We start from the raw sequence: 27281 nt of genomic DNA, 5'->3' as shown, positions 1-27281 counted from the left end.
GCTAGTTTTTTTCCCTATAAAAATAACAAACATGTTATACTTACCTGCTCTGTTGCAGTGGATTTGCACAGAGCAGCCCAGATCATTCTCTCCTCGGGTCCCTCGTCTGTGATCCTGGCCACTCCCTCCTGTTCAGTCCCCTCACAACAAGCAGCTTGCTATGGGGGCACATGAGCTGCGTCACAGCTCTCTGTGACCAGACACTGACCCCTGACCTGGCCCTGCCCCCTCTTCCCCGATTGGCTAGCTGACTTTGATTGACAGCAGCGGGAGCCAAGGGCGCCACTGCTGTGTCTCAGCCAATCAGGAAGGAGAATCTGGATGGCTGAGACACTCGTGGACATCTCTGGACAGAGAGGGACCTCCGGTAATTGTTAGGGGGGCTGCTGCACACAGAAGGCTTTTTATCTTAAATGCATGGAATACATTAAGGTAAAAAACCTTCTGCCTTTACAACCACTTTAATGTCATCCAGGGTAACACCAAAGAACTATTCACCCTGAAAGGGTAGGTCCACCATGGCCTTTTAGACATCTGATCAGCTGACCATCACTCGAACCAAAGAACTCTCTGAAGCAGCACAGCTGACACAAGAGCTTGTGATACGTCCTTAGATGCAGCCCCATAGCTTTCCACAAGTACTTAGGGCCATAGACCAGCTGATCCATCAGTTCCATATAGACCAGGGCACCTGCTCCTTACATAAACCTTGCCGTAAGGGCTTAGCCCACTCCATAAGTGTCTGGGATACAAGAGCTGTGGCCAAAAACCGGAAGCAGTACTGAGGTAGCAATAATAAACCAGACCGCTTCTGCCTTCCAGTCCAGGATCCCTAATGGAAGGAGATTCATCCACGGTTTGCCTCATTCAACCTAGACATGAGAGGGTCCTTGATGGGAAGGGAAGTCCACTTCTTCAGGAGGACTCCTCAAACATAACACACCAGGAAGCATTTTGGGACCACGAAAGGATGCTTCGAGCATTTCCAAACCTTGTAAACAAACCAAAATAGGTGCAGTAAGGAAAAGGTTTAGCCGAATGGGTCGGCTTGTGCATACCAAAGGGGGAAAACAACCTCTTCAGTAACCCCTGAGGTACCCTCAAGTTTTAGCAATTCCTGCACCAAAGCTAAAAAATGTGGCTACCAGCTCATTTTCCTGCGTGGCAACAGAGGCAGAAACCCCATTCCTGCCATCTGATGCAGGAAAACTTGGGCCCATGGCGGCGGCAGAACCTGATTCAAGAGGAAGGACGCTTTTTGCTCGCCTTGTGCCCAAATACCACCTCCATCAGTGTGTCTCGCAGGACAGAGGACCCTGAGGAACCCGCAACCTCCATGAAAGGATTAGGAGGGCACTTCATGGGGAACCCACCAGGAGAGAGGGGTATCATCAAGGGCAGCCCACCCAAAGAGGGGGATGTCAAACTGCCCCAACTGGCCACAGCAGAGAGGGAAGGTTCCCCAGTAGGAGTCGCAACTACCAAAACCCTAGTCGCTGATAAGTGCTGGGAGCTGGATGCACTGCCAGCGGGAGGAAAGCCACATGTAAGAGCGCACCAGCTGGTCCAGAGGAAAAGGAAATTGCCCCCACTGTAGAATTTAAAAGCAGTAGGGGTCACTAAGATGGCCACCGACATGAGACTCCAGCAAAATGGCCACTGCTAGCAAGGTCCCTAGACATGTTAACCCAAGCTAGTACATAGGGACAACCCAAAATAGCAGCCCCGTCCAGACACATCAAACAACGCCATCAGGCTCCAGGAAAATTGCAGCAGCACAGGGCGGCCATGTGTGCCAGAAAGCAAGGCATGCAACTCCCTAAATCCTCACCAGAGCTCAGGATCAGGGGGCCCCATCCCCAAGCCCCACAGCACCTCTCCCCGGGTCAGCTATACTCAGCATGAATAAGGAGAAGGGAACAATAAGGAGAGGACAGGAGAGGTGGGGACAGGAGGGGACGGGAGGGACCAGCTACACATTTTTTGCTTAAGTGGTTTGGTAACCCTTATGCCCCATACACACGATCAGAAATTCCGTCATAAAAAAACTTGAATAGTTTTTCTGACGAAATTACGCTCAAGCTTGCCTTGTCACACAAAAGTTCTCGGAGCTTTCGACTGTCAAGAACGTGGTGACGTAAAACACTACGACGAGCCGAGAAAATAAAGTTCAATGCTTCCGAGCATGCATCGAATTGTTTCCGAGCATGCGTGATTTTTTGCGTGTCCGAATTGCATACAGACGAACAAATTTTCGTATAGGAACTTTTTCCGACCGAAAAATAGAGAACCTGCTCTCAATCTTTTGCTGGCTGGAATTCTGCCAGCAAAAGTCCGATGGAGCATACACACGGTTGGAATTTCTGACCAAAAGCTCACATCCGACCTTTGCTGGCGGAATTTCTGATCGTGTGTATGGGGCATTAGACAAAAAAAAAAAACGTTATGTGGATGCGAGTACTTGTGCTGCACTGTTGGTGTAATGTTTGGATACTTAGACATCTGAAGCAGCTTGCAGAAGCTCAGCATTTTCTCTCATTTCTGCTGTCCTTTATTATTTGTTCTTACTCATCATCACACTTAAAAGATGGCCATACATTATACAATTTTCTTATTCAATTTCTTTTAGATTTACCTTCAACTATGTAGTGCCTGCCTGATTGCATGCAAATTGAAAGTGTTTAGGTTTGACCTCATAGTATATGGTTTTGGTAAATCTAAAAGCAAAATTGAACAATGTATGGCCAGCCTAATCGTTACCCTGTCTAGCCTTTAAACCCTGTGAGTATCCCTCAAAGTGGTCCTGCAAGTAATGTTTTATAAAATAAGCCGCCAGAGAAAAAAAAGTCACATGGCAATATCAGCATACCAATGAGAGCAGAAGACCAAAATTAGGGGTAACAATGTTAGGAAGCAAGTATTTTTTAGCGAGTTTGGATCTATGTACTTTCATTAAAACACACTAGGAGATCATATGCTTTCATATGGTGGCTATGCCCAACCAACTCAACCCTACCATATGACTGCTGTAAAGGGCAAGAGGAGCTACGGTCAGGTCCATAAATATTGGGACATCGACACACTTCTAATCTTTTTGACTCTATACACCACCACAATGGATTTGAAATGAAACGAACAAGATGTGCTTTAACTGCAGACTTTCAGCTTTAATTTGAGGGTATTTACATCCAAATCAGGCGAATGGTGTAGGAATTAGAACAGTGTGTATATGTGCCTCCCACTTTTTAAGGGACCAAAAGTAAAAGTAATGGGACAGATTAACAATCATCCATCAAACTTTCACTTTTTAATACTTGGTTGCAAATCCTTTGCAGTCAATTACAGCCTGAAGTCTGGAATGCATAGACATCACCAGACGCTGGGTTTCATCCCTGGTGATGCTCTGCCAGGCCTCTACTGCAACTGTCTTCAGTTCCTGCTTGTTCTTGGGGCATTTCCTCAGTTTTGTCTTCAGCAAGTGAAATACATGCTCAATCAGATTCAGGTCAGGTGATTGACTTGGCCATTGCATAACATTCCACTTCTTTCCCTTAAAAAACTGGTTGCTTTTGCAGTATGTTTCGGGTCATTGTCCATCTGCACTGTGAAGCACCGTCCAATGAGTTCTGAAGCATTTTGCTGAATATGAGCAGATAATATTGCCCGAAACACTTCAAAATTCATCCTGCTGCTTTTGTGAGCAGTCACATCATCAATAAATACAAGAGAACCAGGTCCATTGGCAGCCATACAGCCCACACCATGACACTACCACCACTATGCTTCACTGATGAGGTGGTATGCTTTGGATCATGAGCAGTTCCTTTCCATCGCTCTGGTACAAGTTGATCTTGGTCTCATCTGTCCATAGGATGTTGTTCCAGAACTGTGAAGGCTTTCTTTGATGTTTTTTGGCAAACTCTAATCTGGCCTTCCTGTTTTTGAGGCTCACCAATGGTTTACATCTTGTGGTGAACCCTCTGTATTCATTCTGGTGAAGTCTTCTCTTGATTGTTGACTGACACACATACACCTACCTCCTGGAGAGTGTTCTTGATCTGGCCAACTGTTGTGAAGGGTGTTTTCTTCACCAGGGAAAGAATTCTTCGGTCATCCACCACAGTTTTTTTCTGTGGTCTTCTGGGTCTTTTGGTGTTGCTGAGCTAACTGGTGCGTTCTTTCTTTTTAAGGATGTTCCAAACAGTTGATTTGGCCACACCTAATGTTTCTGCTAGATCTCTGATGGGTTTGTTTTGTTTTTTCAGCCTAATGATGGCTTGCTTCACTGATAGAGACAGCTCTTTGGATCTCATATTGAGAGTTGACAGCAACAGATTCAAAATGCAAATAGCACACTTGAAATGAACTCTGGTCCTTTTATCTGCTCCTTGTAAATGGGATAATGAGGGAATAACACACACTTGGCCATGGAACAGCTGAGCAGCCAATTGTCCCATTACTTTTGGTCCCTTAAAAAGTGGGAGGCACATATATAAACTGTTGTAATTCCTACACTGTTCACCAGATTTGGATGTAAATACCCTCAAATTAAAGCTGAAAGTCTGCAGTTAAAGCACATCTTATTGGTTTCATTTCAAATCCATTGTGGTGGTGTATAGAGCCAAAAAGATTAGAATTGTGTCAATGTCTCAATATTTATGGACCTGACTGTAGTAGACATTTAAATTGCAAGACAGCCCATTAATTACTGAATATGGTCACACATGGAGGCAAAATGTCACATACAGTTGCCAAAACATAGAAAAATTCAAGAAACTGGCCTGATTCTCCACAAATCATTTCACTCATCACTCTTGTTATTCTTGAAGAAAACAATACACCACATAAAGCTGACATCTGTGATAGGATGGATGAATCCTTAGTATGAAGAACTTTTACAGCAGCAAAGAGTTTGCATTTGATCTACAAAAAAAAATACTAGGACATAACACGGGACAATGACCCAAAAAATTGGAGTAAGGGCCATGTCGCACTAGAAATCAACTCATTTCCTTATGGAATCGCTGCCAGATCCAGGACAGTGTCACCCCAACTCTGCTATTTTGCTAGAGCTTGAAAGTCTGCAGTTTTTGCGACAGTGAGGGAGTGGCTTCCTTTAGACAAAGTGAAAATTTAATTTTGACGAACACTGGCAGGGTAGCCAGTCGCAGAATTGATAGTGTGATAGGTCTACAAATCTGGGCTAAACAAATACTGTCTAAAAACAAAAGGCATGTGTATTCTTTATTGAATCATGGTGTCTCCTTTGTGCATTTCATACAGATCTGTGAATTAACCCAGTATGAAACCATTCTTGCAGTTGGTCTCTGGGCAGATGTTTCCTATTTAGACTGGTTACTTCTGCTCTCTGTCCTTGAGCAGGGTGACTGGTCTGGTCTCCCCCCTCCTGTAGTTTTCAGCTGGAAAACTGTAGTGGTTGATCATGCTGGGTCCAAGCCACAGCTCTGCTCAGGATATGTGCAGCACAGTGACATCACTGCTAATTTTACAAGGTAATATCTGAGTTTGCAAAGGCATTTGGTGCACACAACGTGCATTTATATATTTTGTGTGTGTTGAGGAATATATGTAAATAAAAAGTGTTGTACCAGAGCATTAAACAGGACATTGTTGTAATGTCATTTTGATTTTTAATTTTTAAGGTGTATTTTCTGATTAATTCCATACAACACATTAACAGAAATAATCACAGACATGAAATATTTTGCTGAACACGCATCAGCTGCTATGTATTTCACAGAGAGGTCAGAATCTGGAAACGACACCTCCTACAAAGAGGCCTGCAGAATGTCTGCCTCCAGTGTCAGGAATGTGCACACAGATCTACATTCATCTGGTGATAACCTTATGCTTCCTGCACTGTCCTGCACAGACGTCCTCTGTTAACAAAGGCTGCCATCGCTGACCCTCACATTAAAATACTAACAGTTTTGCTGAATTCAGCTTTAATACTTTCTGAATGACTGACCCAGAATGGGTATGTAGCTAAAGGAGCTTCAGCAACATCAAAATTTAGAAAATTAATCTACTTTGTAGGTTTCGAAGACCATGGATCAGCAGGACAGGCAACCAACCAGCATTTTTAGAAGGGGAATTCAGGAATGACAGTCTGTTTACTCTCAGGACAGATTTCCTGAATATGTTATGCAATTTAAACAAGTTATGTCAACAAAGAACAAAAACAGAACATCTACTTACCTTAGAATTTCCGGTGTTCATTGTTGGAACAGGTGGGAAGGTGCAAGGTGGACGGCCATGATGTATGTGGTAGCTCAACAATAGATTGGGATTTACAGGCACCCAGGGAACAGAGAGGGAGGAAGGTGCCTTAGGAAGGTTACTGTGGGCTTCATGCAGGTTATATGTTCCACTTGTTTTATCGGTGCTACTTTTATAGAGGCACACTGAGGAGTCCTTAGAGGCATGGCTCAGGAGATAAGACCCATCCTGTAGACTGCATGGGAATATAATACACATTAATAATAAAAATGTAAACCATATACATCTATACAAGAGGACAAACATCATAATCATTTTATCTATCTCTAAGGTGAAATGACCAAATTGTCCACCAAGTCATTTCACATGCAAAAATTATCGTATATTGCAAAGGTGAATATTCGTTAAACACTCCCAAACCATAGAAGATGCACACAAAAATAAATGAATTCTTAATTATATACATTACTGTGCAAAACATTTTTTTTAATGCCTAAAGCTTTTGCACAGTACTATAGAGCTTAATTCTTCCTCAAGTGCTTATCAAAATGTTATTTTTATTAAAAACACACAGAAATCACTAATAAAACTTGCAAAAAATGAGCTACCAAGAAAAAAAAAAAAAAAAAAAAAAAAAATGTAAAGTTAGGCCTCATGCACACGAGACGCTGTTAATCGCGCGTTCAGAGGCAGTTGGACACTTTTTTCAACTGCCCCTGAACTCATTCAATGTTATCCTATGTGTCCATGTACACAGTCTCGTTTTTTTGGGGTTTAGGCAGTTACGTTTAACCTCGTTTTTCCAGAAGCAAAAAAATGGGTTCAGACGCAAAAGTTTTCCACATTTCAGACGCCAAACACGGCTAAACGCTGGTACCGCGTTTATAAGTGTTTTTAAAGGAACCCTATTTTTTGGACCAGAAAACACAGAAATATGATGGTAAACTGCAGCAGAGAATGACATTTTGCGACCCGACTTTGGGACCCCATATCTCGGGGCCACTGGGTGCTAGGAATTTGGTATGCAAACACAGTGGAACTAGCACTACAACATATCCAAAGTTGGGGTTCCTAGCACCAAGTGGCCCCGAGATACGGGACCCCAAAGTCAGGTCGCAAAATGTCATTCTCTGCTCTGCAGCAGTTAAAATTTATCATGCTTTCTGAGCTTGGGGAGGGTCTTTGTTATCTTAACGAAACGCTTCTAGACGCAAACGCGGCTAAACGCAGCAAAACAGGCGTTTCTAAACACCGGTTTCAGCTTTTAAAAACATGTGTTCAGCAGAGTTTGCACCAGCGTCTCGTATGCATGAAGCCTTAGAACTCCTGACAACTTTTTTTTTAATTAAACAGATTGTGAAGGGATAGAACCTCTGTGGGGTTTCTATTATCATCCTATTCTATGACACCATGGTTTAAGCCTCATGCACACAAGGCGTTTGATTTTCTCCTCTGAACGCCCTTTTACTTCCGTCAGGAAAAAGAAGCTTAAAACACACACCTAGCCGTGTATTGCACACACATTTAGGAATGTTTTGTCATGACAAGTGTTTGAGCATTATTGGATTCAAACATCGTGGCCACTGCAATGCATTAACGCTCAAACGCTTGACGTGTCTAGCGTTTAGGCACATCAAGCTGTTTTTTTCTGCTCAAAAGCTCCTCTCCTGAATTGGTGATGGGTTTCATTTTCAGCTTGTAAACTTTTTTAATACACCTGTAAACGCCTATGTGAGCATGAACACATAGGATCATAGGCGAACCTAGAGGTGTTATTACAGACAAAAAAAAAAAAAAGCTCTATGCTAGTAAAAGCGTGTGCATTAGGCCTTAATTCCTGTCTCAGAGACATGAACTGAATGGAATGGAAATCTCCCCAAGGTAACTGGTAATCCCTTCTCAGTGGTCACCAGACAGGTTTCTCTATTGAAAGATCTCCCTCTAACTCCTGTGCAGGATGGATTGGACTGCTACAGCAATAAAAACCTGACAAGACTTTCTAACCCTTCCATGCTTTTTTTAAAACTAGAAAAACAGTACAGTTTTATGCCTAAACAAACAAGTGCATCTAGGCTTAACATTTCAGAAATTTGCAGAAACAAGTCAAACAGCAACAAATGTACAGTACCTCACAAAAGGGAGTACACCCCTCCCAATTTTTAAAAATATTTTATCTTTTTATGTGACAACATTGAAGAAATGACACTTTACTACAATGTAAAGTGGTGAGTGACCATCTTGTATAACAGTGTAAATTTGCTGTCCCCTCAAAATAACTCAACACACAGCCATTAACCACTTAAGGACCGAGCCTCTTTCTGAGATTTGGAGTTTACAAGTTAAAAACTGTTTTTTTTTTTTTTGCTAGAAAATTACTTATAACCCCCAAACATTATATACACCCTAGAGAATAAAATGGCGGTCGTTGTAATACTTTCTGTCACACCGTATTTGCGCAGTGGTCTTACAAGCGCACTTTTTTTTGGAAAAGATACACTTTTTGAATTAAAAAATAAGAAAACAGTAAAGTTAGTCCAATTTTTTTTTAATATTGTGAAAGATAATGTTACGCCGAGTAAATTGATACCAAACATGTTACGCTTCAAAATTGCGACAAACTTTTACCCTTAAAAATCTCCATAGGCGACGTTTAAAAAAACTCTACAGGTTGCATGTTTTGAGTTACAGAGGAGGTCTAGGGCTAGAATTATTGCGCTCGCTCTATCGATAGTGGCAATACCTCACATGTGTGGTTTGAACACATATTATTTATGTTAACTTTTTTTTTTTTTTTTTTTTAAAGAACAGTGTAAAAATAAAAGTGTCCCTTTTATTCCTATTACAAGGAAAGTAAACATCCCTTGTAATAGGAAAAAAGCATGACAGGACCTCTTAAATATGACATCTGGGGTCAAAAAAGACCTCAGATCTCATATTTACACTAAAATGCAATAAAATAAATAAATAAATAAAATAAATGTCATTTAAAAAAAAAAAAGAAGTTGCTTTAAGAGCCAAGGGAGGAAGTGACGTTTTGATGTCGCTTCCACCCTGCAATGGTATGGAGACGGGTGGGGGCCATCTTCCCCTCACTCGTCTCCATACCAAGCCAGGGAGAGGGCAAAGTAGAGCGGCTGGAGGGGGGACCTCCCCAGCCGCCGATAAAAGTGATCTTGCGGCGAATCTGAAACCGGACCGCTCAGTGAAGACGAGGATAACGGGGATTGTGGTAGCTAGCTGCTGCCATAACAACGATATCCCTCTTCAAAGGGCTGACTTATATCGGCGTGAGCCGGTCCAGAAGGGGTTAATGTCGAAACCGCTGGCAAAAAAGTGACTACACTCCTAAGTGAAAATGTCCAAATTGGGCCCAAAGTGTCAATATTTTGTGTGGCCACCATTATTTTCCAGCACTGCCTTAACTTCACCAGAGCTTCACAGGTTGCCACTGGAGTCCTCTTCCACTCCTCCATGACATCACGGAATTGGTGAATGTTAGAGACCTTGCGCTCCTCCACCTTCCGTTTGAGGATGCAGAGGCAGAGCTTGTTTTGGAGATGTGTTTGGGGTCGTTATGTTGGAATACTGCCCTGTGGCCGAGTCTCCAAAGGGAGGGGATCATGTTTCAGTATGTCACAGTACATGTTGGCATTCATGGTTCCCTCAATGAGTTGTAGCTCCCCAGTGCCGGCAACACTCATGCAGCCCCAGACCATGACACTCCCACCACCATGCTTGACTGTAGACAAGACACTCTTGTCTTTGTACTCCTCAGCTGGTTGCTGCCACACACGCTTGACACCATCTGAACCAAACAACTTTATCTTGGTCTCATCAGATCACAGGACATGGTTCCAGTAATCCACGTCCTTAGTCTGCTTGTCTTCAGAAAACTGTTTGCGGGCTTTGTGCATTATCTTTAGAAGAGGCTTCCTTCTGGGACGACAGCCATGCAGACCAATTTGAAGCAGTGTGCGGCTTATGGTCTGAGCACTGACAGGCTGACCCCCCCACCCCTTCAACCTCTGCAGCAATGCTGGCAGCACTCCTACGTTTATTTACCAAAGACAGCCTCTGGATATGACGCCGAGCACATGTACTCAACCTCTTTGGTCGACCATAGCGAGGCCTGTTCTTAGTGGAACCCGTCCTGTTCAACCACTGTATGGTCTTAGCCACCGTGCTGCAGCTCAGTTTCAGGGTCTTGGCAATCTTCCTGCAGCCTAGGCCATCTTTAGATAGAGAAACACATTTTTTTCAGATCCCCAGAGTTTTCTTTGCCATGAGGTGCCATGTTGAACTTCGTGACCAGTATGAGAGAGTGAGAGCGATAACAACAAATTTAACACACCTGCTCCCCATTCACACCTGAGACCTTGTAACACTAACGAGTCACATGATACCAGGGAGGGAAAATGGTTAATTGGGCCCAATTTGGTCATTTTCACTTAGAGATATACTCACTTTTGTTGCCGGCAGTTTATGGCTGTGTGTTGAGTTATTTTGAGGGGACAGCAAATTTACACTGTTACACAAGCTGTACACTCACTACTTTACATTGTAGCAAAGAGTAATTTCTTCAGTATTGTCACATGAAAAGATATAAAAAAAATATTTACAAAAATGTGAGGGGTGTACGCACTTTTGTGAGATACTGTATGTACTTGCATCAGAAACATTTACAATGTTACCTGTTTAGCTTTATACAAGGATGCGATTCTGTATATTACTAAAGTCTAATGGGAAACTTAAATTACTTTTCATAATTTTTCTTTCATCACATTTACCTTTTGCTCTTATTTTTTAAAAGCTGGTCTCTGGGCAATATCATTATCCACTAGGCTCATTTTCTGTATGCATATTTTTGTAACAAAGTTGCTTTAAGACAAAACTAAACCCACAGCTTTAAGCCCCGGTTCACACAGGGGCAGCCCGACTTGCAGCGTGACTCTGTAAGGCGACCTGTACACGACTTCAGAGGCGACTTGCAAAATGACTTCTGTATAGAAGTCAATGCAAGTCACACTGAAGTCGTCCCAAAGTAGTACAGGAATCTTTTTCTAAGTCGGAGCGACTTGAGTCGTTCCTATTAGAACAGTTCCATAGTACAGAACGAAACGCTCAGTCGCCTGACAAGTCGCCCCTGTGTGAACCGGGGCTAACAGTTTCCCAAAAGAGTTACATTTAAGGCATGCAGTGAACGGCAACCCTTACAATTGCCTGTGCACTCAATTGAATTGTCAACCTCATCAAATAGCTGGTGTTATATAATGGCTCACATGTAGAGCACCATGGCAACTGCAGATCAAACAGAGGCTAAGATGGCAGCTTTCTTGGCTGTAAAGGATAAGAGGGTTTAGTTTCACTCCAAGAAAATGCAGCTGTCATAGGGGCTGGTTCACACTGATATTGCACTGGAATGTGTAGGTGTGAACCAGTGCGTTCCCATGCAGTACGATTTTGTAGCCCATTAATTTTAACAGACTGCAAATCATACCAAACCCATAAAAGCACGACTTTTAAAAATGCACTGCGCCAAAATGCATAGTATTGTAGAACCATGCAGTTTGGTGCCCGCAAACGCACTGCATTTGTGATGCCACTTGCAGCAGATCACAAGGGCAGTGCATTCCAGCACAGTGTGGGAAAGGCGCACAGAACATCTCTCCTGCACCGTGTTCTGGGGCGAACCAGCACTAAAAGTTACTGATCTGACGTGTTGTAATAAATTCTGTTCTGCTGTACAAACTATGGTGATGGCAGTATAAGGGTTAAAGGGGTTTTATGCTATACCTGAAGCTGTATATAATGCCCTCTTGATAAATGAAAGGTAAAGTTCTACATTCTACGTGCTATATCCTAATAACTTGTAACTCTGCTATTTACATTTTTTCCTGCATGTGGGTGTTAAAATACTACTAAACAGCAGATGCATTTATCTGATCATATGTTATAGCACATGTAATGGCAAATATGTTCTATGTTTAAGAGGCAGCTCTAAAAAAAAGTCAGGGGCCTATGCCAGATCACATAGCAGCAATAAAAGCCTGCAGTTAATGAAAATAGGATTTTTATAACAGCTTACCTGTAAAATCCTTTTCTTGGAGTACATCATGGGACACAGAGCCATAGTGTTAACTATATGGGTATATAGGCACCTTCAGGTGATGGACACTGGTATACCCAATACAGAAAGTTCACTCCCTATATAACCCCTCCTCTTACCAGGAGTACCTCAGTTTTTGTAGCAAAGCAATATACTTAAACCCAAGAAAGAGGGGAGGGACCTTTGTGTCCCGTGATGTACTCCAAGAAAAGGATTTTACAGGCAAGCTGTTATAAAAATCCTATTTTCTTTATCGTACATCACAGGACACAGAGCCATACCATTAACTATATGGGACATCCCATAGCAATGCTATTTGAGGGGAGGGAGACACAACCCGTAGGGTACCCCCAGACTTGAGGACCTATACTGCTGCCTGCAGCACACTGCGCCCAAAGACGATATCCTCATGCCTTCTTACATCCACCTGATAAAACTTGGTGAATGTATGTACTGAAGACCAAGTTGTGGCCTTACAGATCTGAGCCATGGAGCCCTGCTGACACACTGCCCAAGAAACACTAACTGCTCTGGTAGAGTGCGCTTTGACTCAAAAAGGTGGAATCTTACCCCTTAAATCATAAGCCTGAATTATAACTTGCTGAATCCACTTAGCCACTTAGACAGTGGATTTTGACGCTGCCTGTCCTTTCCTAGGAGCTTCTGGCAGCACAAACAAGACATCAGTCTTCCGGATCTGAGCAGTCTTTAAATAGACCTTGACCGCTCTCACCACATCAAGACAATGTAGTGACTTCTCTTCCCTAGAACATGGTTTTGGAAAAAACGATGGCAGGACAATATCTTGGTTCAGGTGAAAAGCCGAGACCACTTTTGGCAGAAAACCTGGACCCAACACAACTCTGTCCTCGTGAATAATCAAATATGGCTCTTTACAAGAAAGAGCAGCCAATTCTGAAACCTTCCTTGCTAAGGATATAGCAACCAAGAACACCAACTTCCTTGTCATAAGGACTAAGGGAGTATGCTGCATTGGTTCAAATGCCTGTTTTTGTAACACTGCCAAAACTAAGTTCAAGTCCCAAGGGTTTAAAGGTGATCTAACTGGCAGATTAAGCCGCATCACCCCTTGCATAAAACCCCGGACTAAAGAATGTGAAGCAAGCGGTCTTTGAAATAAGACCAATAAAGCTGAGACTTGGCCCTCAATAGTACTCAAGGCCAACTTCATCTCTACGCCTAATTGCAGAAAGGCAAGAATTCTGCCTATGATATACTTCCGAGGGTGCCAACCCTTGGATTCACACCACGAAACATAAGTCCTCCAGACTCTATAATATATAGTTCTGGAAGCTGGCTTCCTTGCATTAATCAAGGTAGAGATAACTGACCCGAAAAGCCCACGTTTCTTCAGAATGTGGGTTTCAATAGCCAAGCCATTAAATTTAGAGTTCGTAAGGTAGGATGGAATATCGGCCCCTGTGAAAGTAGGTCTGGCCGTAGTGGAAGGGACCATGGATCCTCCACCACCATCTTTATGATTTCTGCATACCAGGACCTTCTGGGCCATGCTAGGGCTACCAGAATTACCGCCTTTCCAGCTTGATCCTGCAAAGAAGTCATGGGAGCAACTGAACAGGTGGGAATGCATAAATCAGTGGAGAACTGATCCCACGGGGTCACCAATGCATCTGTTCAGCATGCAAGTGGATACCTCGTCCTGGACACAAAGTTGACCAACTTCATGTTGAACCTGGACGCCAGAAGATCTACGTCCAGAGTCCCCCATTTCTGGCAAACAGCCCGAAAAATGTCGGGGTAAAGAGACCATTCCCCCGGGAGCAACTGCTGGCAGTTTAAGAAGTCAGCCTGCCAATTCTCTATTCCCGGAATTAAAACTGCTGATAGGCACGGAACATTCCTTTCTGCCCAAGTTAGGATATGGTTCACATCCCTCTGAGCTGCGAGACTCCTGGTGCCCCCTTGATGATTGATGTAAGCCACAGCTGTGGCATTGTCAGATTGAATCTTGACAGGACAACCCAATAACCTGAATGTCCAGGCCTTTAGAGCCAGACCCACTGCCCGGATCTCTAGGATGTTGATGGGCAAGGTCCTTTTGGTTCTTGACCACTGTCCCTGGACAGTTGTCTTTTCTAGCAATGCTCCCCAGCCTGAAAGGCTGGCATCTGTCGTTACCACCTTCCAGATAACTGGTCTGAAGGATTTTTCTTTCAGCAGATTCTGGGTTAGCAACCAACTGAGGCTGTGGGGCACCCTTAGGGACAGCCGCATTAGCAAGTCTAAAGCTTGAATCAATTTGTTCCAAGCAAACAGAATGCTGTTTTGCAACAGTCTCGAATGGAACTGGGCATAGGGAACCGCTTCGAATGAAGCCACCATCTTTCCTAACATCATGCAAAGGCGAATGGAGGGATCTCCTTTCGACCTGACCATCTGCACCAGCACTCTTATGGAGTTGATCTTTGCCTGAGGCAAGAACACCTTTTTCTGAGCTGTGTCTATGATCAGACCCAAGTACTCCAGCCTTTTTAGTGGTTTTAAGGAAGACTTCTCTAGGTTGAGAATCCAACCTAGATTTTTCAGGTATTTGGTTTTAATGCGCACGCTTTGCTTCAAATGGGCCACAGACTGGTCTATTAGCAATAGATGGTCTAGGTACGCCAAGACTGTTATGCCTTGTGCCCTTAACCTGGCTAGAGGTGGAGCCAGAACTTTTGTAAACACCCGGGGTGCTGTAGCTAGCTCAAAGGGCAAGGCTACAAACTGAAAACGATGCTGTTTTACCTCGAACCGCAGAAAACTTTGGTGAGCGGGAAATATAGGGACATGCAGATATGCATCCCTGATGTCGATAGACGCCAGAAGTTCTCCTCCTTGTATGACAGAAACCATTGCCCTTTTCGACTCCATGCGAAAAGAGCGGAACTGATTTAGATTCTTTAGATCTAGAATGGGTCTGACATCTGCATTCGGTTTTGGTACTGTAAAGAGGTTTGAATAAAACCCCAAACTTTGCTCTTCTGTGGGGATTTATATGATCACCCCCTGAGCCAGTAATCCGTCCAGTGCCCGAAAAAGAGATTGCCTTTTTCCTGGATCTTTGAGAACGTTTGACCTCAGAAAACGAGACGGTGGAAACTGGAAATTCTAGTTTGTACCCTAGAGGTGACCCATCTGTCCTGAATTTCCTCTTTCCAAGATTCTGAGTATTGCACTCTGGCAAGGGGGGCGCCCCCCTTCATAATGAGGCTTTAGAATTCTGTTTTGCAGGTTTCCGCCCCCAGGACTTCTTTTGTGCCTGGGCCTGACCCCGAGGCTTTCCTCTAGAGTCTGATGGCTGAGGCCATCACCACTGCCTAGAGGCGGATGCCCCTGGCGCAGGAGAAAGAGTCCACTTAAATGAAGGGTGTTTATTCTTACTTTTGCCTGGCAAAAGAGTACTTTTCCCACTAGAAATCATTTGGATGTATTTGTCCAAATCATTCCCAAAAAGCCGATCCCCATGAAAAGGAAAACCAGTCAGGAGCCTTTTACATGGTGCTTCGGCTGACCAATTTTTTTAACCTCAGGATCCTACGCATGTGTACTAGCACAAGCGCAAGGCGCCTGGTGAATAGAATCTTTAATGGAGTCTATGGCAAAATATAATGCTTTTGGTATTTCGGCCAAATCCCGGGCTTGCTGTACAGGAACCTCCTTAAGTGCCTGTCTAAACTGGTCCTTTAGGGACTGACAGATGCCTATTGCAGCGACTGCAGGCTGAGTAACCATACCAGCCAAAGAGAAAGAGGATTTTAACAGGAATTCCAACCTTTTAGCTGTTGGATCCTTAAGCATTTGTGCATTGTCTACTGGACAAATGAGACTTTTATTCACACTGGAAATCGCAGCGTCAACTGCTGGTACATTCCATTTTTTGGTGAATTTCTCCTCCATGGCATAGAGAACAGAGAATCTCTTTGGAGGGAGAAAATGCTTATCCGGGTGATCCCATTCAGCATAAATGAGCTGTTCTAGTAATGCATGGACAGGAAATGCATGCAAAGGCTGTGAAGGTTTTAAGGAACCCAAAGAAGAAACCGAACTTTCAGCTGACTCCGTTAGGTGAAGCTTGAAAGTGGAACGAACCATTTCCGTAAGGGAGTGTACTAGCAATTTCTCAGATTACGAGGCTGAAAAGGGTTCATCCACCATTGCTTCCTCCACAGAGGTGTAATCGGTTTGTCTTTCCTCCTGATCACCTGAGGGTAACACCTCATCCTCTACCCACTGTCCCCTTGGTAAAGGGTCTAAGGTGGGGGAGGGGGATCTAACACACTTCCTATCCTTTTGGATGGAGGACGCAATTAAAGCCGCTAATCTTCCCTCTAGGCGAAGCAGGGTGGAGGAACAGGCATCTTCAGTCACGTATACAGGGGCTGAGATGTGAGAAGCAGCTGCACCACCAATTGGTTCCAATTACTCACCCTGGCTTGCCACATCTGGTATTTCAGGAGAAGAGGACAGTGTGGAGGCACGACTGGAGTTCCCAGCGCCTGCGGGTGAAATTTTTGGTACCTTCTTTGTGGTGTCTTTTTTGGGAACCATAGTACTAAGCACAAAAGCAGAGGCACCAAGTAAATGCACTACTTGCTGAGCAATAGTCTAGCAATACAATGCCGCTAATAAAGTTCAGCTTGGTGCTGAGTAAAATGTATTTCCTGTACTGGAAATGCCTGTATGCATTGCCTTACGTGCCCCCAGTGCTCCTGTGTGTCGGACATCCATCTCTCCAGCTCCTGGCTGAGAAGCGTGTGTTTTTAATGTCTCAGCTGCGAGGCTCTGCCCGGCGTCCCCAGCACCTGCGCCGTGTGCTTCCTTGTGGACGCTACATCCCGCACATGGCGCTGTGCCTAAGCCATGCCCCCTCCGCTCATTACCCTGCCCCCCCTCTAGTTTAAAACTAACAGCAGTCCGCGTGCGCGGACGACATTCGGGTCTGCCAATGCAGACCAGTGAGAGAAGAGGAGGTAATAAAGCTTGACGCTTATGGGCTACTGTGGGGACATAAAAACCAACATAGGGAAGCCGCCACCGCACCCCCTGTGGGGGGGGGGGGGGGGGGAGTACAAACTACTGTTGTACCTCCTGCAAACTTTGTTCAAGATGAGGAATCCCCCCTGGCTACTGAGACAACACACATGCTGTTTAGCTGGACACAGGACTGACGGAGAAGCAACCTACCAAGGTATGTGCATTTACTCCCTCTAGTGGAGACTTTAAGGCATGACAATTTTACTCATGGAAGAAAAAAACATAGGTGGAGGAATTTTTACAGTTCCTAGGCTTCTTCCCTTACCTTAACCTCGCAGCAGGATTTCTGCTGATTTAACAGACAGATCCAACCTTCACCCATCACGGCGACCTGCATTTAGCAAACCTTCAAGGACCGGGTCCCTTTTTAATGGGGTCCCACTCCCTTGGACCTGTATTAGCACCCCGCCAGGAAAAAACTTTAGGTAATTTAAGCATGACCAAAGCCCTGGGTCCTGGGGTCCAGCCCTGCAAGGAGAGGCATTGCAGGCAAAACCTCGTTCTTCTTATGCCAGGCCCGGGTACCATCCACATTGGCCTCAGTGGCACTTTGGATGGATCCGGTCTGTGGAGGCTATATAAATCCAGCAAGGATTTCTCCTCAGAGCACATCTTCACTCGTGACCAACACCTTAGACACTGGCGAAAAAACTGAGGTACTTCTGGTAGGAGGAGGGGTTATATAGGGAGTGAACCTCCTGTATTGGAAGAAAGCAATCTGAAAGGAGCTGTAGTGAGCACTAGATACTTAAAGTGACCGAATTATATATGATCCTGGAATACAAAACTTAGCTACCTGTTTAGCCTACAATTTGTAGAGTGCACTGCAAAGTGGCTATATATGATGTTCTGAATATGAAATGGGACCTACTGTAGGTCTTAAATAATGCAAATATCGCACGCATGGCTGTTTTGCAAAGTCATATAATTTGTAATACTAATATACTTAAAGGGTAACTCCACTTTCGTGGAAAAAAAAAATTGGAAAAAAAAAGAATTGGCAAAAAAAAAGATATATATATATATATATATATATATATATACACACACACATACACATTTATATTAATACATACACAATTGCGTCATATTGTAATTGAATGTTATTAAAAATAAACTTTCCTTTTCAATCTGCAGCTCTGTAATTTTATGCAATATGCAATGATATATGGCAACCTGGAGGCATTCTGTACACAGATGGTGTACATAATAACCCCCAGAAATGTAATTCCCTGCTTGTGTAATTGGCTGATTTCCCCACAAGTCTGCACCAAAATACAAGTCAGATTTTTGCCATCCTCTGCAATGAAAATGTAATTTTTGGTTTGATGCTCTCAAAGGGAAATCACGTCTACAGGGATGCAGAACCCAAAGCTTTCCTCATTAGAGTTCTGCAAGTGCAGCAGCTGATTCATAATTATAAAACCACTCCAATACAGATTCACTTGGACACAGACAAACAGTTATTCCTTTAGAACAACAAAAAGGTAGGAACCTGCAACAAAGTTTGTTAAAATAATTGCAATGTATGCAGATCACCTAGAGGGGAATGTTTTTTTCTCAACAAAAGTGGAGTTACTCTTTAAATGGATTTTTAACACCAAAGGCTGTTTAGTGCACTATTTTGTATTATACATTAGGACAATGAGATTGCCACTAAAGGTATACTGTATGTCCTCCTGCCCTGAAAAGAGTAATGACAGTACATTACAGCTCCCCCCCCCCCCCCCATAACTGCAGACTTTTTTATAGAAACACTAAAGAAAAATGATAAATGCTGCTGTGATAAATGCTGAGTGACATTTTCACCAGTTAGTGTATATATTATTTAATGCAGCGTTTACTTTGACTGTTACAGGTATGAATAAAAGGCTAAGGGTTTTATAGAGAGTAACCTTCCTGAATGAGTCACTTCTCTTGTATACCCGGTTAGACTGTCACCTAGCTTGTTTGTATAGCTGTGTCCATCTACAAATACACATTTCCTCTTTGTTTCATAGCCTTTGATGGCTTCCATTACAAGACAATTTGCAAAGTGATAGCATAGACACAATCAATAAGAAAGTGCTCAGTGAAACTGCAGGGAAATGTGATATTCGATAAATGTTTATGTCTCAACTTCCAGGAACGGATTTTTACAACGTTCTGCTGTCCTCTCGACGCACCGCTAAATCTAGGGGGGCAAACCACACTGCACAGTCCAATGTGCATGTTACAGAATACACAGAGCCATGGAGTAGCATACAGTGGCATTGGAAATCAAAAACAGCTCAGAATAATAAAAAGTAACAATTAAATGTCAATGCAATACTCACGGAATCAGCCATTTTAAAATATGTCGAAGAATATTGAAGCAATTGGCTGGCCTGTGCAAAAAACAAACTGCATGTTACTATACAGCAGAGGCAAACAATGTACTCACATATAACTATACTGAGCTTTCTAACCGAGCTTTTCCTGTATATACATGTGCACTCCATAACCAAAATAAGATTTTCCTCTGCTAATAAAGTCGAGTGTGTCAGGTGGATGTATTGCACATTCTGCAAAAACATTTTGTTTAAATCTGAACAGCAAAATATACAGATGTTCTATACATGTGGGAGCTCTTTACCTTTCTTTAGATTTGTATTTCTCTGCCCGGTTCTAAGATTTTCACGTGTGCCACACAACACACCCCTGTCAGGCAGGGTGGAAGACTTGGCTTTAATATGCTGTACTTAAAGGGGTTGTAAAGGCAGAAGGTTAAGATAAAAAGCCCTTGTGTGCAGCAGCCCCCCTCAGCCTCCCTAATACTAACCTGAGCCCCATCTCGATCCAGCGATGTTGCACAGGAGACTCAGATGCCCCAGACTCTGGAGCACAGAAGAGGGGGATCTTGGCTGCTCTGTGCAAAGCCACTGCACAGAGCAGGTAAGTATGATATTTGTCTTTTTTTTGTTAAAAAAAAAAAAAGAGACTTTATCACTTTAAAGTAACATTTAAAGGTATCTCCCTTCCTCTTGCATGTGACTAGACAGTAAAAGGAGAAACAGTTTTTTGAGAAGCTCGTTTCTCTGTCACTCTGCTCTGTTGCACTGTTCATGTGCACGGTTCTTGTTAGAACATGTGTTACCCCTCTCCTCACTGAGGTGAAAGGAAGAGATCACATTGAGAAGGAAGGAGGTTTTTGGTCCCAGGACCACCTTGTCTCAGACCAGAAAAAGTCGCCAACTCGAAGGTATGCCTGATGGAGATAATGGGCATCAAAAAGGCCAAATCACTAGTGAGATTACCCAATGGGATATCAGAAGTTGATTTTAAGGGAAATCTTAGAAGAACAGAAAGTACCAAAATCAGATCCCAGGGAGACACATTCTTCCTCTTACTTGTGGCGTAGTCAAGGTAGAATCCTCCTAGGAGGGAATGCATACACCAGTCTGAATGCAGATCAAATAATTACCTGGACATCCAGGGGATTCCTGGACCGTGCCAGGAACATGTTCAGTTTTTTTTTTTTTGAGTCTGGAGGTTATTTTGTCCACATCTGGTGTTCCCCATTTCTGGCAGAGGATTAGGAAGATCTCTAAATGTAGAGCCCAATCCCCTGATTCTAGGCATTGGAATGTGTTTCTCTGTCCAGGAGAGAAAAAAAGGTTTCATCCTTCAGGGCTGCCCGACTTCTGGCACCCTCTGGGTGGTTTATGTAGGCCACAGCTGTGACAGTGTCTGACTAAGTAAATGTGTAGGAGAGTCAGTCTTATGGCTTTCTGTTCCAGAATATTAAAGAGTAGCATTGACTCAAGTGGGGACCAGGTTCCCTGGACAGCCAGGCAATTGTAGACCACACCCCCAGTCTGTTAGGCTTACGTCTATCATTACTATCTTCCATTGAGAGGGAAGGGAAAGGAATGGTTTTCTAAGTTCTAGGTCTGATTTACAGAGAGCAGTGTCATCCTAGAGACCTGGCAAAGAACATTCTCTAGGTCATCAACACAAAAAAGCAGTATATATTGAGCTGCTTCTACAGGCAGGACACAAAACTCCTGTAGAAGAAACATTTTTTAAGCCAGTGTGCATGGAGCCTAAGGGAAAAGTCATTTTAGACTTTGCCAGCCATTTGTGCCTATAGGAGCTTGTTCAGGCAGAGGAGATTCTGGTGCTGCTAGTCAAAGGCTAGTATGCACCGCATCAAAGAGTGTGCTTACAGTACAAAGCAAATGCCAAGAAGCCTTAGCTTGCGTCTCATAACATGCACAAGATGAAATCTGCAATATCCTCTTCTGCCTCTCCTTCCCCTAAATCTTTTTCAAAGAGGTTAGACGTTCAGGGTCAGACTACAGAAAAAAGATTCAGGTAGTGAAGAGGCAGAAGAGCACTTCTGAGCCCTGAAGACCAAAGGTTCTAGAAGTACAGAGTATTCAAATGAAATTAGATCTAGTTGCAATTAAATCTGCCTTGGTCCGTTAGGCTGTCTGTTGAGCTCTTGAGAGGAAGCTAGAATTAGAGGACAAGAGTTGTGTGAGTGTAGGACTTTGCTCCGATGTATTCTATGCATGAAGGTAAAAAAACCTTCTGTGTGCTGCTCCCCCCCCAGCCTCCCCTAATACTCACCTGAGCCCCCTCTCGATCCAGCCATGTGCACAGGAGCCTCAGCTGTCCCGGGTGTCTCTCTCCTCACTAGCTGAGACACAGCAGCATGAGCCATTGACTCCCACTGCCGTTAATCACAGCCAGTGAACCAATGAGGAGCGCAGGGCCGAGCCGCAGCTCCAAGTGTCTTTTGGTTGCACAGAGCGGGGCTCTGGAGCATCAATGCAGCAGTGCCCCCATAGCAAGCGGCTTACTATTGGGGACACTGGTCAAGGTGAAGGGAGCCAGGATTGCCAGCGGGGGACCCGAGAAGAAGAGGATCAGTGCTGCTCTGTGCAAAACCACTGCACAGAGCAGGTAAGTATAACATGTTTGTTATGTTTTGTAAAACAGCAAACCTTTAATATCACTTTAAGCCTTTTTGCCATTTATACCATAGGCATCTATGATAAACTGACAGATCCACTGCTAAATATTCGACCTGGATGCCGCCTGCCCTTCCTGGGCTCTTCTGGCAGCACAAACCAGGATTCCTGACCTTTGCCAACAACTTAAGTGGATCCTGAGCGCCTGAACAACCTCTAGAGTATGTAGCGATCTTTCTCCTGCCAACTATGGATTAGGAGAAAAATAAAAAGGCAAGACACTGTCCTGATTCAAGTGAAAACTAGAAACCACTTTAAGCAATAAAAGTGGATGAGGACGCAACATCACCTTATGATGCAAGACCAGGAATGGCTCCTTGCATGAAAGAGCCGCCAACTCTGACACTCCACTCAGTGAAGTGATAGCAACCAAAGAAGCCACCTTCCAAGATAAAAGGACCAACAGAATCCCCCGATTGGTTCAAAAAGTGGCCTCTGCAAGGACAATCAAGATCAAATTCAAGTCCCAAGAACACAAGAATGGACTGACAGGTGGGACTGTCCAAGTTACATGATGTATGAGGTATGAAACAAGGAGTGAGAAACAACGGCCTCTGGAAAAGAATGGATAGGGACAAACTGACCCTTAAATGGTACTTAAGGCCAATCTCCTTTCCCTACCGATTGGAGAAAGAAAAAGAAAATCTCTCACTCATATTTCTGCGGGTGCCACTTCCTTGCTTCACCCCAGGCAAAAAAATATTTCCAAGTACAGCAATTGAAGTTCCCCGAGCTGGCTTCCAGGGGCTGAACAATACTAAGATACAGGACTCAAAACCATTAGGTCCCGCTGGACTGGGAGTGTCAAAGGAGCGACCCCCGCAAGACTCACTATGTCAGTGTACCAACCCCTGACTGTGGGTGTGACACAAGAGCTGGTCAGAGACTGCGGGAGTGACACAAGAGCTGGCATCTGGAAACAAAGTCAGCAGACAGTCTGTATTATGTGGAAGCCAGAACATTGTACTCAATGGCAAGACAATAGTTATGAATGATTGCATTATCCGGGGGGACCTGGCCAATGTTCGAGTTGGCCGACACTGTGTCATCAAAAGTCGAAGTGTGATTAGACCGCCATTCAAAAAATTCAGCAAAGGCTGTGCAAGGATTTTCCTTTCCCCCTCATTTGAAGTTGTGGACACCCGGTGATCCATCTTGCCAGCCCTGGCGGCTTATTAAGCTTTCTGAGACTTGTAAGACGTATGTCTTTTCAAGTCCCCTGCTTCCGGTAAGCCTCCTCAGATACTCTGGTGATGGTCCTATCTTATATTTAGACGTCTCATTTCATTTTGGTGCTCTATTTTTTCATCTACCAGAAGCTTTCCATTGTTGTTTTCACCAGTTGACCCTCAGAGACTTTTCGGTGGTGGTTTTTTGATTCTTATCAGGAACACATTTTCTAATACTTATGGACTCTTTTGGCTGAACTTTTATCTATATATAATTTGTTCTTGTTCACCATTAATCACTGGTTTGTTGTAATTATTATATTTTACATGTTATTTCGTAACATATAATGCACTTTTGATTGTATTGAGTCACGTTTATTTAATTTTGAAGTATTTTCTGTTTATTTGCTGGCCATTGAGAGATGGCTTGTGCCTAACTCACTGTTTTATACCCTTCACCATTTACACACACAGCGCTACACTATATAAATTTTCAGTGTACCAACCCCTCCTAGGCTAATTCAGCCAACACTAATATCAGTGTTACCACCTCACAGATTCTTCGCAAAAGATGTGTCAGAAGCTGAAACACAGGAAAAATGTCAAATAAGGGAGAACCGGTCCCTAAGGTGTTACCAGTACATCTACCCCTATTGGCAGTGGGACTCTCGTTCCGGACACACCTGTCCCAACCTGTTGTAGGACTTGGAATCTAGTAGATTTCCCCTGCAGAGTTCCCCCTGCCACTATTGTATCCCTGGAATATGTATTGGTGATAGAGACAGCACTTGCACTGTCCCAGACAGAATGTGGTTCACCTCCCTGAGTCGCATGACCTCTGGTGCCGCCCTGGTGCTTGATATATATGCCTGCAGAGGCATCTCTGTATTGAACCTACAATTGGTTTGTCCCATAATCCAGAGCAAGGCGTACTGGCCAAAAAATCCAAGATATTGATGGACAGTATTCTCTCCGGTGGAGACCAAGCCCACTGAACTGTAGCCAGCCTCAAATCAACTTGGAGAGACTGGCATCAGTGGTTATTATTTTCCAAATTCCTGAAAAGGAAGAATGTCAACCACAAATTTTTGCTCTGCAACACCCCGGAAACAGAGCCTTCCAGCAATCCAATTCCTGGATCTTCAAGTTCCAGACAGATAAAATGATCCTCTACCAAGACCTGGAGTAGGACTGTATGTAGGGAACGTGCTAAAAACGACCTAAACACAGCTTCCTCCTGTAGAAATATATCGAAGGAACTCCCGGAATCGACTGCTTCCTGAGCAAAGATTATTAATGTAATGAGTATTGAGGTGTCTTCAGCAAGCCCAGCACTGGGGCTAGACACTTTGTGAACCCTCCAGAGCTTTGGCCAACCCAAAGGGAAGATTCACCAAAAAAAACGGCTTTCCACAGCAAATACAGAAATCCTTGATGAGCCTGGAAACAAACCGCCACATGAAGACGTGCGTTTACAGAAGATTATGGACCCCGAAATCTACCTCTTGTAGAGAGGTCATCACTGAACAGATCTAGTCTATCTGAAAACAGAAGGATGTTCAGCGGCTTTGAGATCTTAAGATAGCCCTCATGTCCCTATTTAGTTTTGGAACTGCTACCATTTAATTGTCTCACAATAACAAGCCTATAACTTCTGTGCCAAGAGCAAATGCAAGACAAAAGACTGGACTACTCTGTGGCAGACCCAGACAGTCCCAAGAGGTGCACTTAAAGTGGAGGTCCGCTGAAAAAAAAATATTAAAAGCCAGCAGCTACAAATACTGCAGTTGCTGACTTTTAATATATGGACACTAACCTGTCCAGGGAGCCCGCAATGTCAGCAGCCGAAGCCGATCCATCCTTCGGCTCTCGGCTGCTGCCGCCATCCTCGGTAAGGGAATAAGGAAGTCAAGCCGTGCGGCTTCACTTCCTGGTCCCTACTGCGCATGCACGAGTCGCGCTGCGCGTCCCCTCAGGTCCCTGCTGTGTTCTGTGTGTCACAGAATACAGCGGGGGAGGACGGGGTAGGCGCCGGAAGTGGCATAGGTCACCGCAAGCACCGCTGTGAGCTATGCCAGGAAGTGGGAGCAAACACCTGTATTAGACAGGTATCTGCTCCCTCCTCCCCCCTGAAAGGTGCCAAATGTGACACCGGAGGGGGGGAGGAATCCAAAAAGTGGAAGTTCCATTTTTGGGTGGAACTCCACTTTAACCACCTCAGAGACTGCCCTAAGATCTTCGCCTCGGATACCTCCCTCACCCAGGTGGAGAAAAGCTTACAGCATCTGGTATTCCCGAGCAGTCTCCCATCTACATACTAACCAGGCTTGATCCTGCTTAGGCTTCAATCAACGGAGATCAGACATGATCAAGGTGATGCGGCCGCAGTCTGACAAAAAAAATGAATGCGTCAGGAAACACTGCAATGCCAAACACCACAGTGGCTCAGATGCACCCGACACCACTGTCCATCGGGAGATGTGGACACCACCAGATCCCTGAGCCTGAGAGCAGTGCACTTGCCTCCTATGGCTGCCTCTCTTTTTGGGAACCTTTTAACTGGTATAACAGGTAAATAACGTAGCAACTATATTAGCCAACCTAAGATACAGTCCTCCAAGGATTGAGGCCTAAAACAATGTTGGCTTACCTCTATGCAAGTCCTTAGATATGCAAGTACCCAGGTATGCCGTTATGCAAGTACCTAGGTATGTAGACATGCAGGCATACAAGCATTCTTGCCATTCATGTATTTATGTATGCAGTTCAAAGACGATAGGCACCCACGCATGTACCCCTAGACAAATAAGCACATACGTATGTACCCCCAAGCAAAAGAACAAATATGTATGTAGTCACAGGCAAATAAGCACATATGTATGTAGTCCTAGGCAAATAAGCACATATGTATGTAGTCCTAGGCAAATAAGCACATATGTACGTAGTCCCAGGAAAGTACATATGTATATAGCTTAATGTAAATAAACATATATGTATGCAGTACAAATGAAAACATGCCAGCATGTGTTTAAGCAGCATGCATTTATGGAAGCATGTGCTTATGCAACTAGTCAAAACATGAAAGCGTGCGTCCCTGTAAACACGCATTTATACAATACGCGCCCATGGAAACATGCAGTTACGCAATAACCATGCGTTTATGAAACGTGTTTATGCAACATTGCGCAACACGCATCTATGCAGACATGTATAAACCTGTATCTTTATGCAGACATGTATCTTTATGAAACCATGTATCGTTATGCAAACACATATAACCATGTATATTTATGCAAACATGTATCTTTATGCAACCATGTATAACCATGTATATTTATGCAAGCATGTATCTTTATGCAACCATGTATAACCATGTATATTTATGCAAACCTGTATAACCATGTATATTTATGCAAACCTATATAAACGTGAATTTTTGTGCCACCATGTATCTTTATGCAAACATGTATAAACATGCATCTTTGTGCAGACATGTATCTTTATGCAACCATGTATCTTTATGCAAACATGTATAAACATGTATTTTTATGCAGACATCTTTATGCAAACATGTATAACCATATATATTTATGCAAACATGTATAAACATGCATCTTTATGCAGACATGTATCTTTATGTAAACGTGTCTCTTTATGCAAACATGTATAACATGCACCTTTAGCAACTGTGCGTTCCAGTTAGTTTGCAAG

General features: G+C 43.7%; 1 protein-coding gene across 2 annotated transcripts in view; it reads right to left on the bottom strand.

Annotated features, from left to right (window-relative positions):
* ICE2 (interactor of little elongation complex ELL subunit 2) overlaps nucleotides 1-27281 on the bottom strand; it is a 268772-nt gene that overhangs the window by 20088 nt on the left and 221403 nt on the right. For both annotated transcript variants that reach the window (XM_073619024.1, XM_073619025.1), the window contains exons 14-15: nucleotides 19720-19770; nucleotides 6220-6475 (exon numbers count right to left, since the gene is read on the bottom strand). In XM_073619024.1, the coding sequence (XP_073475125.1) occupies nucleotides 6220-6475; nucleotides 19720-19770 (307 nt within the window). The remainder of the gene's footprint in view (nucleotides 1-6219; nucleotides 6476-19719; nucleotides 19771-27281) is intronic.

The sequence above is a fragment of the Aquarana catesbeiana genome, linkage group LG03, assembly GCF_042186555.1.
Source record: "Aquarana catesbeiana isolate 2022-GZ linkage group LG03, ASM4218655v1, whole genome shotgun sequence".
NCBI lineage: Eukaryota > Metazoa > Chordata > Amphibia > Anura > Ranidae > Aquarana > Aquarana catesbeiana.
This window is presented reverse-complemented; position numbering and strand designations above follow the sequence as displayed.